Below are 17,921 nucleotides of genomic sequence, written 5' to 3'. Positions count from 1 at the left end.
TTTTCTTAGTATCTCATACCATGGGCCATTTCCACTGTGATCAGGAGCAGAATGGGGTTCAACACCAGTGCAGGTTCCAAAGAAAATACTTTCTGAAGAGTGATAACGACATTTCCATTCTGCAAGTGAGAAATGTACTAATTTGGTGTAATAACAAGTCATTCCAGCAGGGGTTCCCTCACTGATCTCACGGTCCCAAAACTTAACACAGAAAGAAAATCACGCTCCCATGGGCAGGCTCAAAGGACCGCACTCGAGCGACACCGTGGTCATACGGACACAGACAGCGGAACATCACAGGTGCACACCAGAGGTCACAGAGGACTGTCCGTTCCCGTAACTACGGACGCTTCTGGTTTCCAGGAGAGGGGAGGGGGGAAGTTCTCATTCTCCGCGCCTGCGTACACTCGCATCCAGCCGCGCCACGGCCCTGAACCCTCTGGCCCCGCCCTTCCGGCGTAGTCACGCCTCTGATACCCTGGGCCCCGCCCTCTGACGTAATCACGTACGTGCGCAGGCACTCCCGCTCCGACGCTAAGGTTCCGCCTCTCCGTCTCAACAGCCTAAGAACACGCCCCCTCGGCTAAGCCACGCCCTGTCTCCGCCCCTCGCGCCTGACTGCTCGCCCACCTGGGGAGGTTCGGCGCCTGTGCGCTGGTCTCCCGGGCGTCGGCTGCCGAAGTCCTTCGGGTGAGGGCGGCTGGCTTCCAGGGGGAGGCTCGTGGGTTGGTCAGGGTGGTCTGGTGTCCGCGCCCGAGGGCCAGGCAGGGCCGCCGAGGCGGGGGGCTCTGAGCCCGGCCGTGGAGCCCCGGCCTGGGCGCCGCTGCGCGGTCGCTGCCCGGCGGACTACATTTCCCAGAGGCCCGCGCGGGTGCGCCGAGGCAGCGGTTCGGCCCGGGATCGGCGTTCGGGGCGGCCGGATCGGGGTGTGCGAGTGCGAGAGGCAGGACTGGGCTGTGAACGGCCAGAGCGCGCGACCGGGGTGTGCTGGTGTGTGTTCGAAACGGGCGTGTGAGAGGTCAGCCAGCGCGGGGGGCCCCGGGAGAGGCTGAGAGACCGTGCAGAAGGGGGGTGGTGTGTGTGTGTGTGTGTGTGTGAGAGAGACCGCGAGCGTATTGGTGTGTCCGGCGTGTGAGGTCGTGTGACAGTGCCTGTGTGTCCGCGTGTGAGGGAGACCGGTGTGTTGTGTGTGCGAGTGTTAGAGGTAGCGATGGCAGTGTTGTGTATCTACGTGCGCGACCGAGACTGTGTGTGTGAGAGAGAGAGTGGAAAACTAATGTGTTGAGACCAAAGTGGGTAGGCGAGAGACTGAACCGTGGTTCGCCCCTCCGAGGTTTGCAAATACAGCCGCTGTGAGGTCGTGGAGTGTGCGTGAGTGAGGCAGAGATGAGGGGCCGTGGCTGTGTGAGAGACCGAGGTTGGAGTTGGGTGTGTGCACATGAGCTCTCTGAGGCGGTGGTGTGACTGCAGCGATGTGCCCTCCACTGGGTGCTTGTGACTGTCCTTCCTGTGATCAGGGGTATGTGAGACCTGGTGTTAGTGTCTCTGTATCACCGTTTGCGGTTGTAACAGCGCCTGTGTGACTGTGGTGGTTTGGGGGGGACTGCTTGGAAGGTTGATAACTGTGGCCGCCTTGTACATGTTGATTTATGGAATTGTGTATTGCCAGGATAAGAATCCTGGGGTAGAATTCTTGTCCCAAGAGTTCCACTGAGAAGCAAGAGGTGGGGTACCTGGAGCTCCTGATTGGAGCAGGGGACACCCTTAGTTCTGGGTGACAGAAAGGAGGGGAAACCAAAGGGTTGAGGACCGAGATGAGAGGAAAGGTGGTAGAATTGGGTGCTAAAGGATCCATTGTCATGGAGGAAAGCAAAGGTTTGGCAGGAGGAGGAGGATAACCCTGTCCCCTGATGGCATTCAGGAGTCAGATTTTCAAACTGTAGACTGTATCAAAGCATGAAGCGGAGATGTGGGAAGGGAAGAGTCCACCCTTACCTATAGAGAAAGCAACAGTTTCATGGGATTATTTTTTAAAATAAAGTGAAAGAAGATAATGTATGCAGAGTATCTAGCACATCTCATTAGTTTTATTCATAGTAAGACCAAAGAATGGGAATGCAACTTTTAGAAGAGATCAAATTTAGGACCTCGAGCTTGAGAGAAAGAGTTATAAATTAGACCCCTCAATCACCATTGGTTGCCTGTAATCTCTTGGTTATGTGGGCAGTGAAACCAAAGAAGGCTGGGAGGACGGGGAAGACAGAATTTTTACGCTGCTGACCCTGGGAGTGCAGAGAGGCCCTCATCTTCTCACTCTCCTTTTCCTTCTTCCAGCCTTACCCTCCCAGGACAGTGCTGTTCTCCAAGAGAGAAGCCAGGAAAAGAAGGTGGAAATGACCGTTGAACTAGTGAAAGCCATACCCCAGGTTAGTTATTTCATTTCTCTTCCTCGAAAGGCAGTCTTACTGTTTAGGACTTAATAAAGCTGTTTTCTTTATGAAAATCCCTTGATTACCAGTCTTTGGGAAAGACCCTGAGGCTGGGAAAGATTGAAGGCAAAAGGAGAAGGGGGCAGCAGAGGATGAGATGGTTAATAGCATCATCTATTCAATGGACATGAGTTTGAGCAAAACTCCAGGAGACAGTGAAGACAGGGAGGCCTGGTGTGCTGCAGTCCATGGAGTGGCAAAGAGCTGGACACAACAGCATCTGAATGAGAGCAACAACAGTCTTATCTAAGGGCCTGGTTCCCACCTCTCCCAGAGAGCACTCCCCTTACTTTTTTACAAATAAACTTCTTTTTTATAATAGAAAATTTGCAGACAGCAGGGAGCATGCATATGCATCACACTCCGCTTCCCCAGTTTCTAGCATCTTACATTAAGTTTGGTGTGTGCTATGCTTAGTCGCTCAGTCGTGTCTGACTCTCTGTGACCCCATGGACTGTAGCCCACCAGGCTCCTCTGTCCAGGGGGTTCTCCAGGCAAGGATACTGGAGTGGGTTGCCATGCGCTCCTCCAGGGGATCTTCCCGTCCCAGGGATCAAACCCAGGTCTCCATATTGCAGGTAGATTCTTTACCAGCTGAACCACCAGGGAAGCCCAAGAATACTGGCGTGGGCAGCCTGTCCCTTCTCCAGGGGAACTTCCTGCCCCAGGAACTGAACCAGGATCTCCTGCACTGCAGGCGGATTCTCTACCAGCAGGGCTACCAGGGCAGTCCTTCATGAGCCAGCATTGGTAGATTCTTACTAAGTCCACGCTTTGTCCACATTTCCTTCGCTTTTACTCAATGTCCTTTTTCTGTACCAGGGTCCTGTCCAGGGCACATGACGTTTAGTAGTTCTGTCTCCTTGTACGTGACAGTTTCTCATACTTTCCTTCTTTTTGAAAACCTTGTCAGTTTTGAGAGGTTCTCAGGTGATTTTGCAGAACATCTCTGAAATCTGGTGTTTTTTCCTCTGATTCGACTGGACTAACGTATTTTTAGAAGGAGGATCACAGAGTTCCGTTTTCATCGTGTGTCATACATCGAGGGTTCATACTATCAAGGTGCTTTATTACTGTACCTGGAGCGCCTAGTTGAGGCAGTACTACCAGGTCTCCGCACTCTAAGTCACTCCTTTTTGTTCCGCTTTTCCATGCTGCACTCCCCTCTCCACTGGCAGCTACCAGTTCTAGCTCTGTATCTATCCAAAATCAGTTTCTGTTTTGTTTTTTTAGATGCCGCAGTTAAGTGAGACCATACAGCATTTGTCTGTCTTTGTATGACTTATTTCACTTAGATAATGCCCTCTAGTCCCATCCATGCTGTGGTAAATGACAACACTGAGCATTACAAAGACTTTCAGTATTTTCATTGGAAATAAATGTGAAGATGAAAATGCCCGTAACACTTTAAAAATTTTCTCACAACTCTCACAGATATAGAAATCAAAGTAGTGGTTACTAGGGGGAAGGAGGAGACAAGATAGGGGTAAGGAATTGAGAGCTATAAGCTATTATGTATAACATAAGCTACAAGGATATATTGTAGAACACAGGTAAATATAGCCAATATTTTATAATAACTATAAATGGAGTATAACCTTTAAAAATTGTGAACACTATATTGTATACCTGAAACTTATATAATATTGTTTGTCAACTATATCTCAATTCAAAAGAAAAACACCCGCGAATCTCTCAAAATTGACCAAAAAAAAGAAAATTGTCTTAATCTGCTGGTGATTATAACTGGGCATTGTCTTTAAGAAACTGAAAATAACTATTTTTGGATTCATTTTGATATTGTCTAAATATATACTGGCTTGTTGTACTCAAATTTAGTACCCAAGTTGGATGTGTTGAAGTCCTGCACTGGGTGCTTTCTCATGTTGCTGTTCGGGTCACTGACTGTGGCATGACATGCTAATTAATTCTTAATGGTACAGCATTAAAAAACAGTTGCATTCTAGGGGAATTCCCTAGCATTCCAGTGGTTAGTGCTTTCACTACTGGGACTGGGTTCAGTCCCTGGTTAGGAAACTAAGATCCCACAAGCCATGAGGCTCAGCAAGCCCCCCTCCCCAAAAAAACAAAAACAAAAACACTGCACTCTAAATATATTTTTTATTGTGTCAACAAAAAAAAGCCCCAGCCATGTCAGTTCAATGCCTCTTCTCCTTAAAGCACTAGGATCCCATAGAGTACCATTTCCATAATATCAACTTAAATGTTCTCTTTTGTTGTTTTTGAAGGTTCAACCATAGATACACATCCTTCCTTGAAGCCCTTGTTTACTGCCCTGTGGCCATCTGTCCATATTTCCCCAGGCCTGAAAACTCCCATGGACAGAGGAGCCTGGTCGGCTGTAGTCCATGGAGTGGCAAAGAGTCAGACATAGCTGAGCACACACACTCACACACACAAGAGAAATGGGTTCGCACCATTGTATACAATACAATTTAGCAACTTCCGTAAGAACTATTTAATATTATATGTTTAAGGTTTGTTTCCTCAAAGGGCTTTTCTCACATAATGCAGGGCCAACTTAATGCCTAAGCTTGAAGTCCCGTGTGGACACGAGCGTTGCTTGATCCAGAGGGTCTTGGTGTTGTTTCAGGGCCTGGTGACATTCAAGGATGTGGCAGTAGGCTTCTCCCAGGAGGAATGGCAGTGGCTGAGCCCTGCTCAGAGAAGTCTGTACAGGAGTGTGACGCTGGAGAACTATCAGAGCCTGAACTCACTGGGTGAGGATCTTTCCCCCTCTGTATAATTCAGAATTACCCTGAGGGACTCTGTACTTTTTTTTTTTAATTTGTTGTGTGTCGATCAGAATTGAATCTGGGAAATGAAGAGGATGTTCAGGAACTGGTGAACGTCTCAGGCTGAGTCAGTGATTTGGGTGTGTGTCAGATATTTTGTGAGCGTGCCTTTTAGCCAGTTGGGAACACAGGGCATGCTGCGACTCGCACTGGTCTCCTGTGCTGGCCTGTTTCCTCTGTCCTGTAGTAGTGTTACCAGCGTAACAGAGTTCACCAAGAATAGAGCCGGGTCGTTAGGAATTCAGAATATTGCTTTAAAATCTGTATATTTTTATTAACTTGCAGAAGGTGAACTAGTGAGGCACAAGCTGAAAATTGCTTTAGATGTTCTTAGGGAAACTAACACCCTTTTCATCCCTAGGGCCCCCTCATTGGCTAGTTTAGCTTTCCCTTGTCTAGAGGCCCCTTTTATCCTGCTTGCTTGTGGTTCACTAAATGTTGTGAAACTAAATGTATGTCTTTCACCAAATTTGAGAAATGTTTGATCGTTACTTAATTTTTTTCTACTCTCTCTTCTCCTTCTGGGATTCCAGTTGCACACATGTTAGAATCTTGGATATTGTGCCTTAGGTAACTAAGGATGTGTTCCCTTTTAAAAATCTTTTTTATCTGTCAGCTTAGATAATTTCTGTTGATTCATTTTCAAGTTCACTGCCGCTTTCTTTGTCCTCTTCAATGTCTTGTTAAGCCCATCTAGTGAATTTTTAAATTTCAGATACTGTATTTTTCAATTCTAGACTTTTTACTTGGTTCTTTTTTATAATTTCTATTTTGCTGCCAAGAGTATTACAAGCATATTTTCCTTTATATTCTTGAATATAGATATAACAGCTGTTTTAAAATCCTAGTTTACTGATTCCAGCATCTGTGTTGTCACAGGTTGGGTCTCCATTAATGCCTTTTTTTCTGAGTATGATTCACTTTTTCCACTTTTTAGGGAGTAATTAGATTTTTTCCTGGACACTATAAATACTACATTATAGAGTTTTAGGATTCTGTTACATTCCCTTGAAGAATATTGATTTCGTTTTTTAATCAGACAGTTAAACTCCAAACTGTCTCTCAGTTCAGTTCAGTCGCTCAGTCATGTCCAACTCTTTGCGACCCCATGAATCACAGCACGCCAGGCCTCCCTGTCCATCACCAACTCCCGGAGTCTACCCAAACCCATGTCCATCGAGTCGGTGATGCCATCCAGCCATCTCCAGACCGTCTCTAGGGGTCCTTTATATTACCTGACTTACTGCTGTCCAGTGATCTAAAAATGCTGGGCTGAATTTCTGCCTCCAGTCTCTTAGAAAATGATTCCACTTTTATAGGATTGACTGTTGGCAGCCCCACTAAACTATGCCAGAAGCTTTATATCGTCTGTCACTCCTTGAATTATTCATTTCTATCATGTCATTCCACCAGAATTAAGGGACCAGCTGAAATGTCCAAAACATGACCAATTTTCATACCTTTTTCTGTATGCAGGACTATGTATCTCTAAGCCATATGTCATCTCCTTATTGGAGCAAGGGAAAGAGCCCTGGATGATGATGGAGAATGAGATGAGAAGCCCATTCCCAGGTGAGTGTGGGAGAACCAGAGAGGGGAGTCCTTTCTAGGCAGTGGCTCAGCCATTTGCACAGGTGATCTTTCCTCCTTTCTTATGCTTCTTAGAAACTCTTCTCAAAGAAGGGCACTCAAAGCTGGTGCTCTGGGACAGCCCAGAGGGCTAGGGTAGGGAGAGGGGTGGGAGCGGGGTATGGGATGAGGGGGACACATGTATACCTGTGGCCAGTTCATGTTGATATATGGCAAAAACCCATCAGAATATTGTCAAGTAATTATCCTTCAATCAAATTAATTAAAAGAAAAAAAAAAAAAGAAACTCTTCTCAAGCCTTCCAAACCTGGGAGGAGACTGAAAGTTGACTTCTTAGCGTGAGCTCCCCAGATCTCTTCTCTTCTGCTTGTTTTGCAGTTGCTCAGTCTTTTCTGACTCTGACCCCTGGACTATAGCATGCCAGCTTCCCCTGTCCTTCAGTCTCCTAGAGCTGGATCCATTCACGGGCACTGAGTGATGCCATCCAACCATCTCATCCTCTGCTGCCCCCTTCCCCCTTTGCCTTCAATCTTTCCCAGCATCAGGGTCTTTTCCAATGAGTTGGCTCTTTGCATCAGGTGGCCAAAGAATTGGAGCTTCAGCTTCAGCATCAATCCTTCCATTGAATATTCAGGATTGATTTCATTTAGGATGGACTGGTTGGATCTCCTTGCAGTCCAAGGGACTCTCAAGTCTTCTCCAATACCACAGTTCAAAAGCATCAATTCTTCGGCCCTCAGCTTTCTTTATGGTCCAGCTCTCACATCCAAACATGACTACTGGAAAAACAATAGCTTGGATTATACAGACCTTAATCAGCAAAGTGATGTCTCTGCCTTTTAATATGCTGTCTATGTTTAGCATAACTTTCCTTCCCAAAAGCAAGTGTCTTTTAATTTCATGGCTGCAGTCACAGTCTGCAGTGATTTTGGAGTCCAAGAAAATAAAATCTGTCACTGTTTCCACTTTTCCCCCTTCTATTTGCCATGAAATGATGGGACTGGATGCCATGATCTTAAGTTTTTTCACTTTCTGCCATTACAGTGGTATCACTGGCATATCAGATTGTTATTTCTCCCGACAATCTTGACTCTCTTCTAAAAACTCATTTTGCAAAAATCTTTATCCAGCTCCTTTCCATCCTCCTCTTTCCTTTTGACATACTGAGTTAACATAAACTTCTCTGTTTTTTAAATCTTAACTCCAAAATTAGATGCTGCATGCAAATTATAACATACCCTGCAAAATCAGTTTTTGCTTTCCTGTCGCAAATAGGAAAAATCCAGATCCTACCAGCTCCTTCTTAATTTTCTAGCCTTATCTTCCATTATGTTTTAGCTTTTTCACTCTACTTTAGCCCAGAGTTTTCTTCATGATGCAAGGTATCAAGGTATGTTCCATATGTGTTACAGGTATTCCCACATCCTGAGTCTCTAAGCCGTGAGAGACCAGATGAGGTTAGAGGCAGTCTGAGTTCCAAGTCTGATTCCCTCTGGATCATAGGCAGTGTCTTAGGATTATCATTTTCAACAAGTGCTTGATGTACAGTTGAAAAGCACCGCTCTATCCCATAGGTCGCCGTTTCTGAACTCTCAAGCTCTTTCTCACTCAGGCTTTTGTTTTTCCTGTTTTCTCTGCCTAGAATGCTCTTCTCTTGGCTTTCTGTCTATGCCTGGCTCTCAGGCCAGAGCTCAGAAATCATCTTATTGGACACCTTCCTAACCACTTCATATAATGAACATTTCCCTATTCCAACCCAAGTACAATCTATGAAGCCACTGTTTCTTTGTAACACTCTGGAGAGCCCATAATTACTTTGTTTTGGGGGTGTGTGCTTATTTTTTGCCTCCCCCTCTGAACCTGAATTTCACACAGACAAGGGAATGTTGGGGTCACATATGATATTATGCCTTTATGAAATTCTCCTTTCACTTGTGTGACAGTGTTTGATCTTTACATCTGGGGATGCTGTGGACCCTGTACTTCTAGGATCCCCCAAATATTAGAAGGGAAGTAAGCTTGGTTTAGACACGCTTTATAGTTTGGTTATGTAGGAAGCTACTGTCAGCCTAAAGAGGAAAACAGAAAGAGGAACTTTCCTGATGAGAGGTAATAACTGTGCACGTGAAGAACAGATACAGGAAGAGGGAAAGGGGATAAAGAAGCCTGTTGTAAATGTGATGGGACACTGAGTGACAGTATGGCTTTAGGTATTATTCAGTGATTAAGACAGCTTGGCATCCATGTTGAGAAAAGCCAAAAAGGTAAGGGGCAACCACGGCTCTCCACGGGAGGCTGGAAATGAAGACAGCCTTCACACAACAACAAAGTAAATTTGAGGGAGGAGCAGATGACGCTGTCATCTACCTGCTTTTCTCCTTCTAGGATTGCTCCCCTGAGTCCATCTATGTAAGAAAAACCATGCGGAATTGGTTTCTTGAGTTCTCATGGACCCAGTTCTAGAATTATTGAAGTTTGGGTGTTCCTGATACCGTGAATGACCTGGGGAGGAAGCTTGTTAATATCTCAGTATTTCTTAATTGCTTTGGTAGATTTGATCCCTCCCATCTCTGAACTTTTATACTAGTTTCACTTTTTTACCACATGGATTCATTTTTTATATATTATATTTTCTTCTCAAATTACTTGCTTTGTTGCTCTTGTCTTCCTCATAGCTTTCTGTACTTCTCTAGAACAACTGTCTTTAATTACTTTAGTGTTCCCCATGCTTGACATGTAGTAGAAAACTATTTAGGGAGCATTGGATTAGTCCATAATATTATTATATTTCTTGATATCACCACTTCCCTAAAGTTTTCTCTCAGTGTCACCTCTTCTATACACATTTCTTCTTTATAGATTTGTCAAGAATTTCTTACTTGTGCCTGAGTTCCTGTGATACACATTAAGTGACTTAGTAGTAGTATACAAGGCTCATTTATTTCTTCCTGAAAGCTTCTATTCTATCTCACAAGGCAAGAAAGGTGGCAAATAAGAATTTAATTAGTAACAGTGACACCAACCTACATGTCTCTGTAAGACTAGTTTCTACAGAAAGACACATGGCAGAACCCTATTAAGATGTGGTAGTTTTCCTAGGCTGGTGAAAGAAAGATGATGAATGGAAAAATCCCTTAATATCCACTCTGAAATTCAGGGGTCTATGAGAAATGAAGAGCATTTACTTTACTAAAATACATGGAAATGGCTTAAGGGAATGCTATTTTCTGATTATGAAGAGATGATTCTAGGATTTTGCCTAAACTCCAAGAGAAGTCACAAAGCATAACGTATTTGTGGTTTCAGGGAATCTACAGAGATTTTTGAGTGGCAGAGATAAGTGGTAGTATTAGTTTTTTAAGAAAATTAGCCTGGCTGTAAATGCAAGTCTCCTAGAAGAGGGAGAGAATAGAGGAAGAGAATTTCATGTATAGTCTGTTACGTTAATACAGGCATAAAATATTACTACCATTGCAACCTACACCTTCAGGACTTTGTTATCCTACATTTAATTTTTGGAATCACCATTTCCATGTTCTTCTATGAGCTCTCATTCTCTGGGGTCTGCTTACATATTTTTTTCAGTTGAAATACCTCTGCATAATATATTTTGTGGAGTTCATTATTTTCAAATCACTTTTTCTGTGTTAAATGTTTCCTTTGTTATAGCCCATGATTAAGGAAACATTTGGTTTTTTGAATCTTTCAGATTGGGAATCTACACATGAGACACAAGAATTACCTCTGAAGCAGTTTGTATGTGATGATATGTTAATGGAGAGAATTGCAAGCTATGAACGTGAGTGTCCTACTTTTGGAGAAAATTGGAAATGTGAAGATCTTTTTGAGAGGCGGTTGTTAAGCCAAGAGACATTTATCAGGCAAGAAAGAAGCACTCCTAAAGAAACCCTCACTGTGGAAATAGACCACAGATGTAACAAACCTGAGAAATTTGTTCCTCTACACAGTATAGAAGAGAATATTTATAATAATCACAAGTCAGATAAAAAAAACTTTCCAAAAAATTCCATGGTATTAAAACACAAGAAAGTCTATGCAGGAAAGAAATTTTTTAAATGTAATCAATGTGAGAAAACCTTCACCCAGAGCTCATCTCTTACTGTTCATCAGAGAATTCATACTGGAGAGAAACCATATGAGTGTAAGGACTGTGGGAAGGCCTTCAACCAGAGTCAACACCTTGTCCAGCACCACAGAATACACACTGGAGAGAAACTCTTTGAATGTAAGGAATGTAGGAAAGCCTTCAGCCAAAATGTACATCTTATTCAACATCAAAGAATTCATACTGGAGAAAAACCATATAAATGTAAGGAGTGTAGAAAAGCCTTCAGCCAGCCTGCACACCTTGCTCAGCATCAGAGAATCCATACTGGGGAGAAGCCTTATACATGTAAGGAATGTGGCAAGGCCTTCAGTGATGGCTCCTCCTTTGCCCGACATCAGAGGTGTCACACCGGCAAAAGACCCTACGAATGTATTGAATGTGGGAAAGCTTTCAGGCAGAACACATCGCTTATCCGCCACTGGAGATATTACCACACTGGGGAGAAACCCTTTGACTGCACTGACTGTGGCAAGGCCTTCAGCGATCACATAGGACTTATTCAGCACAGGAGAATTCATACTGGAGAGAAACCCTACAGATGTAACGTGTGTGGGAAAACCTTCAGCTACGGCTCATCCCTGACTGTCCATCAGAGAATTCACACAGGAGAGAAACCATATGAGTGTGACATCTGTGGGAAAGCCTTTAGCCATCATGCCTCACTCACCCAGCACCAAAGAGTGCATTCTGGAGAGAAGCCTTACCAATGCAGAGAATGTGGAAAAGCCTTCAGGCAGAGCATACACCTTGCTAGCCATCTGAGGATCCATACTGGAGAAAAACCCTATGACTGTAAGGAATGCGGAAAAGCTTTTAGCATCAGCTCACAGCTGGCTACTCATCAGAGAATCCACACTGGAGAGAAACCTTATGAGTGTAAGGAGTGCGGGAAAGCCTTCAGCCAGAGGGCGCACCTGGCACAGCACCGTAGGATCCACACTGGAGAGAAACCTTACGGCTGTACTGAGTGTGGGAAAGCCTTCAGCCAGGCTGCCCGCCTTAGCCAACACCAGAGAGTTCACACAGGAGAGAAGCCCTATGAATGTACTGAGTGTGGGAAGGCCTTTAGCGACAGCTCATCCCGTGCTCAGCACCTGAGACTTCACACAGGCCAGAAGCCCTATGCATGTGTTGAATGTGAGAAGGCATTCAGAACAAAATCATCACTTACTTGTCATCAGAGATGTCACACAGGGGAGAAACCTTACGAATGTAATGCATGCGGTAAAGCCTTTAGCCACCGACAGTCGCTTACTGCTCATCAGAGAATTCATTCTGGAGAAAAACCGTATCAGTGTAAGGAGTGTAGGAAAACCTTCAGCCAGATTGGACACCTTAATCTACACAGAAGAATCCACACTGGAGAGAGATCTTACGAATGGAAAGAATGCGGACAAGTCTTCAGACAGAGTGTGCACCTCGCTCATCATCATAAAATCCATGCTACAGCGCCATCTCGAGCCCTTAGCTCTTCCCCACCCCCTGCGTCACCAAGTCCTGGCGATGTGTCTGCTGAGTATTTCTGGAATTCATCCACGTCTTTCCGTCCTCATTGCCCTAATCCAAAACAAAGTCATCTCATCTGGACTATTCCAATTGTCTAAACACTGGTCCCTCTGCATCCTCTTTTGTCTCCTCCAAGTTCATTCTGCACACTACTTCCACAGTGGTCTGTTCAAATGTAAATGTAATTATATGACTCTCTTAAAACCCTTGGTGTGAAAATTTAAACTACTTGATGCATACCAAGTGCTTAGCATAGTGCCTGACCCAGACTAAATGCTCTATAATGATAGCTTAGTATCCTTCAGAGTCTGCTTGAAAGCTGTTTTTAAGCAGTGAACTCTGGAAGACAGTATATGTACTCGGAGATCATAACAGTTTTTAAAACTGAAACTTAATGTGAATGATGAGGATTAGCATGTGTTAAAGCTTAAACATTAACACGTTTAAAGCTTTATACCACCACATATATGACTGTATTCCTTTGTTGGTGAGAAAATTCAACATGACCTAATACATAGAGTATGTTTTAGGAAGTATCTAGAACTCTGGATAATACTGGAACAAAAGAATTAGAAAATAACTGGGAATAATGCAAGACTGTATTTAGTAAAGGCAAAAAGTAAAAATTCCTAATATTTAAAATGGAAGAAGCAGAGAACTTGAATAGTCTAGCCCTTTTTTAAGACACCTGGTTTCACAGATTAATGCTGAACCTTCAAGGACTCATAATTAAGCTGTTCTAGAGTACAGAAAAAAATAATTGAAATGGACTATTTTGGAGTACTTCTAACCTCTGTTAAGGAGAACAGAGGTTATGAATAAATGGAGATCCACGTTTCTAGAAGGAACTTTTAGTACTGTAAACATGTCTGTACATTTGGTCAGTTCCAGTCACAATTCTTTTAGGATAATTTTCCACTGACAATTTTGTTCTGAAAATCAATGTAGAATGGTAAATAGGAAAGCATCACAAGGAAATTTTTGAAAAATGATTGTGTCCCCATGAATTTAGTTACTTGTAAAAGTATTTTTCACCATTACTTAAATGGTGCTTGACAATTATCCAGCTGGAAATAAAGTCAGATCCACATTTCACCCCTTACAGAGAAGTTCATTCCATATAAAGATATAATAGGAAACACAATATTAAATTTCTGAGAAGAGAATGTAGAATATTTCTATCCACTTGAGTTCAGGTAGGCTTTAGTAAGCAGGACACAGAGTCCAGAAGTTATGAAGAGGGACAGTGTTAGGTAGGACCATGTAAAAAATTTAAACTCTTCCATGGTATGAGACACCGTATGCAAAGTGAAAAGACACATGACTGATATTTTATATATATATCACAAAGGATATAGTCCTTATAAAAAGTGCTGTTGCTTTCTGTGGCAGCCTGGATGGGAGGGGAGTTCAGGGGAGAATGGATACATGTATACCTATGGCTGAGTCCCTTTGCTGTCCACCTGAAACTATCATAAGATTGTTAATTGGCTATACCCCAATACAATACAAAAAGTTAAGAAATGCTGTTGTAAAGCAGCAAGTAAGAGACACAGTCTGACAAAATCAGATAAGATACACAGTATGACAGCCACTCTGAAGAAAACAGTCAAGGAAAATCTTAATTGCACTAATGATCAGATAAATGGAAATTTTAAAAGTTCTCACCACCAGCACAAACCAGCACAGACATTATGGGTAATAGCCAGTACTGTTGCAGATGTGACACATTTTTATACGTTGGGAGGGTAAAGAGGTAGAAAGCCATTTTAGAAGGCAATATGGGAATGGCTACCCACTCCAGTATTCTTGCCTGGAGAATCCCATGGACAGAGGAGCCCGGTGGGCTGCAGTCCATGGGGTCACAAAGCAGCAGACATGACTGACTAGCACACTAACACTAACATGGTATTGTATATCAACATATAAAGTGTAATTAATCACTGCTGCAATTCTAGGGAGTTACCTTCTCAAAAAGCACAGGCACAAAAATATAGACGTACATTTACCACAGAATTTTTAAAAACTTGGAACAGCTTAAGTATCCAGCAGTAGTAAATTGATTAGTTAATTTTGGAAAATCAGTTCAGAAGATTATTATGCAATAACGGAAAAGAATGAGGAAGATCTCTATACTCACAACACTGTGCCTTGTAGTTTATTGAGAATGTAATTTTCGTAACTGTGTAATAGGGCATAGTTACAAGTACATACTCTTTAAAGTTAATGTGAACTATGCTGGTTTTGTCTGCAATGCAAATCGAAACCATGCATGCACAGACTCCTTCCCTGTTGGTTGGGCTGCTCTGATGTCATTCCCTGGGGTTTTCTTTGCGTCACCAGCTTGTACACAGCTCACATTAGTCCAGTCAGACACTCTCTCCTCGGGACTCAGGTGGGAGCTGAATATGAATCATCTCTTGGCCACAGCTTTTAAGATGCCTCCTGAGTTCCCGCTGCTCTGCTTCCTAGAGCTAAAATGTTTCATGTTCTTTCCAGGTTGTCCCCCCACCACCATTTTGTTCTCATTTTAAAATAAGATTAAGTTCTTTTGCTGTCTATCAGGGAAAACTAACCAGCATGGAAATTGGTTAGCACTGAGTGGGTTTCAGGCCAAAGATTCTTAGAAAGTGTGGAATTATAATTAAAGTGTGGTTACTGGGTGAATTGGAGCAGAGCAGTATAAGGCACCTAATCCTATTTTGTGCCATGAGAGTAACAGGCAACAGAAAGCTCGTCAGCTGAGGTCTGGATGGCTCTTTCCTTGGATGCATTAAGAGGACAGAAGGTGCCAGTCCATGGAGTATGTATGATGCCTGTTCAGAGCGGAACTGGGTAACAGAAAGCAAGAGGGTAAAAGGACTTATTTCTCAATAAACTTTTTTGCTTTAAGGCATGAAGTAGAACACAAGTCATTCGTGTAACATAACTGAAAGACTTCTTATAGCTTTTATTGTTCAGTCGCTAAGTCAGGTCTGACTCTGTGACCCCATGGACTGCAACAGCCCAGGAAAAAAAAAAAAAGCAGGAAGCAGGACAGGATGTGTGTGTCCCTGGGAGGGAGGTGTGAAGAGGAAAGGTGCTCACCCCTCGGGGAGCGCCGGCACTGATCAGTGGGAGGGCGAGGGGGCTTCAGCAGCTGGGAGGCGGGCGCAGCCGCAGGCAGAACCGAGAGAGTCCCGCACAGGTCAGGCCTGTCACTGCACTTCCCAGCCCCAGAGGCTTCCAAGGCTGTGTGGGGAGACGCCTGAATGCCATGGGGACAGAGGGCCAATCAGGGCCCATGAAAGAAGGGGGGGAAGTCACGGCACCCTTATTCTTGGCGTACTCTGGCGGGGGCAGCGCCACTCAAACCCCACTGTAACACGCGAAGGGCTCAGCTATGTTCCCGTGATCGGCTGTGGGCGGGTGCTCCAGAACGGCTCAGCTGACTCCCGTCTTGCTCGGTGAGCCCTCAAGGCCGGAGCCGGGACTTACAGTAGGGAGACATGGGCATAGCACCAAGCTTGCTTCTGGTTCCGCTGGTCAAAGCAGGCCCCACAGCCAAGCCTGGGGTGGTGTGGGAAGGGCTGGCTCGGTGTGGCTACAAGGAAGGATGGAACATGCCAATCACTAGTGCAGACCATCTGCATTAGCAGGATCTACGGAGGACTACAAGGTCTAGCTCAGGAGACCAGGGTTCGATTCCTGGGTTGGGAAGATGCCCTGGAGAAGAGAATGGCAAGCCGCTCCAGTATTCTTGCCTGGAGAATTCCATGGACAGAGGAGCCTGGTGGGCTACAGCCTATGGGGTCGCAAAGAGTTGGACACAACTGAGACGAACACACACACAAGGTCTAATCACACAGCAAGATCGCCGCAAGATTATTCTAAGTAACTCATACGATCTGTAGTTTATAAGGGCTTCCTGGTGGCTCAGCTGGTGAGGAAGACGTCACCTGCCACTGCGGGAGACGAAAGAGACTCACATTCCACTCACTGAACAGGAAGATCTCCTGGAGGATGAAATGGCAACCCACGCCAGTGTTCTTGCTTGGAGAATCCCCTGGACACGCGCCTGGAGGGCTACAGTCCATGGGGTTACAGTCAGATGCAACTGAGTGCACACGCACACACATAATTTATAAAGAAGAAAAGGAATCATCTTACCTCTATATTCTCCTTCCCAGCAGTCAGCAAGCTCCTCTCCCTCGAGGCAACCACTCAGAGCAGTTGCCTCGTATCTTTCCATAATATTCTATGCATGTATAATAAGCAAATGTTTATGTGGATATTTGTTTATATGCATAAATAGTCTAAGAAGTTATATAATGCTCCTTTCTACCCAAATGGTACCGCATGGAATGGTTTTCCAGCTTGCTTTTATTCATTGTCATCCGAGACCCTCTGTGTGCTTAGACAGGCAGGTGGATGTTACCATTTTACACAGTTTGGGCATAAGCTATTTTTAATCTTTTTTTTCTCTAAATCGTTTTTTTTTTTTTAAATATTAATTTATTTAGGGGGCATAAGATTTATTATAAAGAATCCCTTATGATTATTTAAACCTCATTGTGATTTGTTTAGCTCCAAAAAAAAAAAAATTGCTGAAAAATATTTCTCAGTTGTGCTGCTGCTGCTGTTGCTAAGTCGCTTCAGTCGTGTCCAACTCTGTGCAACCTCATAGACGGCAGCCGACCAGGCTCCCCCATCCCTGGGATTCTCCAGGCAGGAACACTGGAGTGGGTTGCCATTTCCTTCTCCAATGCATGAAAGTGAAAAGTGAAAGTGAAGCCGCTCAGTCGTGTCTGACTCACAGCAACCCCATGGACCGCAGCCTACCAGGCTTCTCCGTCCATGGGATTCTCCAGGCAAGAGTACTGGAGTGGGGTGCCATTGCCTTCTCCATCTCAGTTGTGAGTGAAGCCTTTCTTCCAAATTTGACCTGTGTTGTAGGGCAACTAGGACCTCTCTACATAAAAGAGAATGTCCACATTAAAAAAAAAAAATTGCTATGACATTTTCAATCATATAGAAAGGTATAAAGTATAGTACATGCCCATATTCAATATTTTTTAAAAATAACTTTGGTAACAAGAAAATATAATACCTGTACTTTTAAAATAAGGAAATGCACCATATTTTATAATATATATTTGCTGTAAAAATAGGTTGTGAAAATCTGTCTATATGTCTATTTTCCAGGTCAATTTTAAAGTAAATTACAGACATGCTCTCACTTCCTCAGCTTGTATCTCTAAGGAAAAAACAATTTGTGCTCACTTCAGCAGAACATATACTAAACAGAAGGAAAAATAAAGTATCTTCTATACAACCACAATATAATTATCACACAATGAAATGAATAATTTCTTAATATCACCGACCAGTCCATATTCAGATTTCCTTGCT

At 43.8% G+C, this 17,921-nt stretch overlaps 1 protein-coding gene across 1 annotated transcript; it reads left to right on the top strand.

Moving 5' to 3' along the window:
* The first annotated feature begins 603 nt into the window (after positions 1–603).
* ZNF471 (zinc finger protein 471) lies at positions 604–17,013 on the top strand. The gene is given in 6 exon segments (XM_040251735.1): positions 604–690; positions 2,335–2,426; positions 5,104–5,230; positions 6,782–6,877; positions 10,605–12,298; positions 12,300–17,013. Coding segments are annotated over 5 exon segments (2,397 nt in total). The 5' UTR covers positions 604–690; positions 2,335–2,393; the 3' UTR covers positions 12,747–17,013.
* The last annotated feature ends 908 nt before the right edge of the window (positions 17,014–17,921 follow it).

The sequence above is a fragment of the Oryx dammah genome, unplaced genomic scaffold, assembly GCF_014754425.2.
Source record: "Oryx dammah isolate SB20612 unplaced genomic scaffold, SCBI_Odam_1.1 HiC_scaffold_13, whole genome shotgun sequence".
Lineage (NCBI taxonomy): Eukaryota > Metazoa > Chordata > Mammalia > Artiodactyla > Bovidae > Oryx > Oryx dammah.
This window is presented reverse-complemented; position numbering and strand designations above follow the sequence as displayed.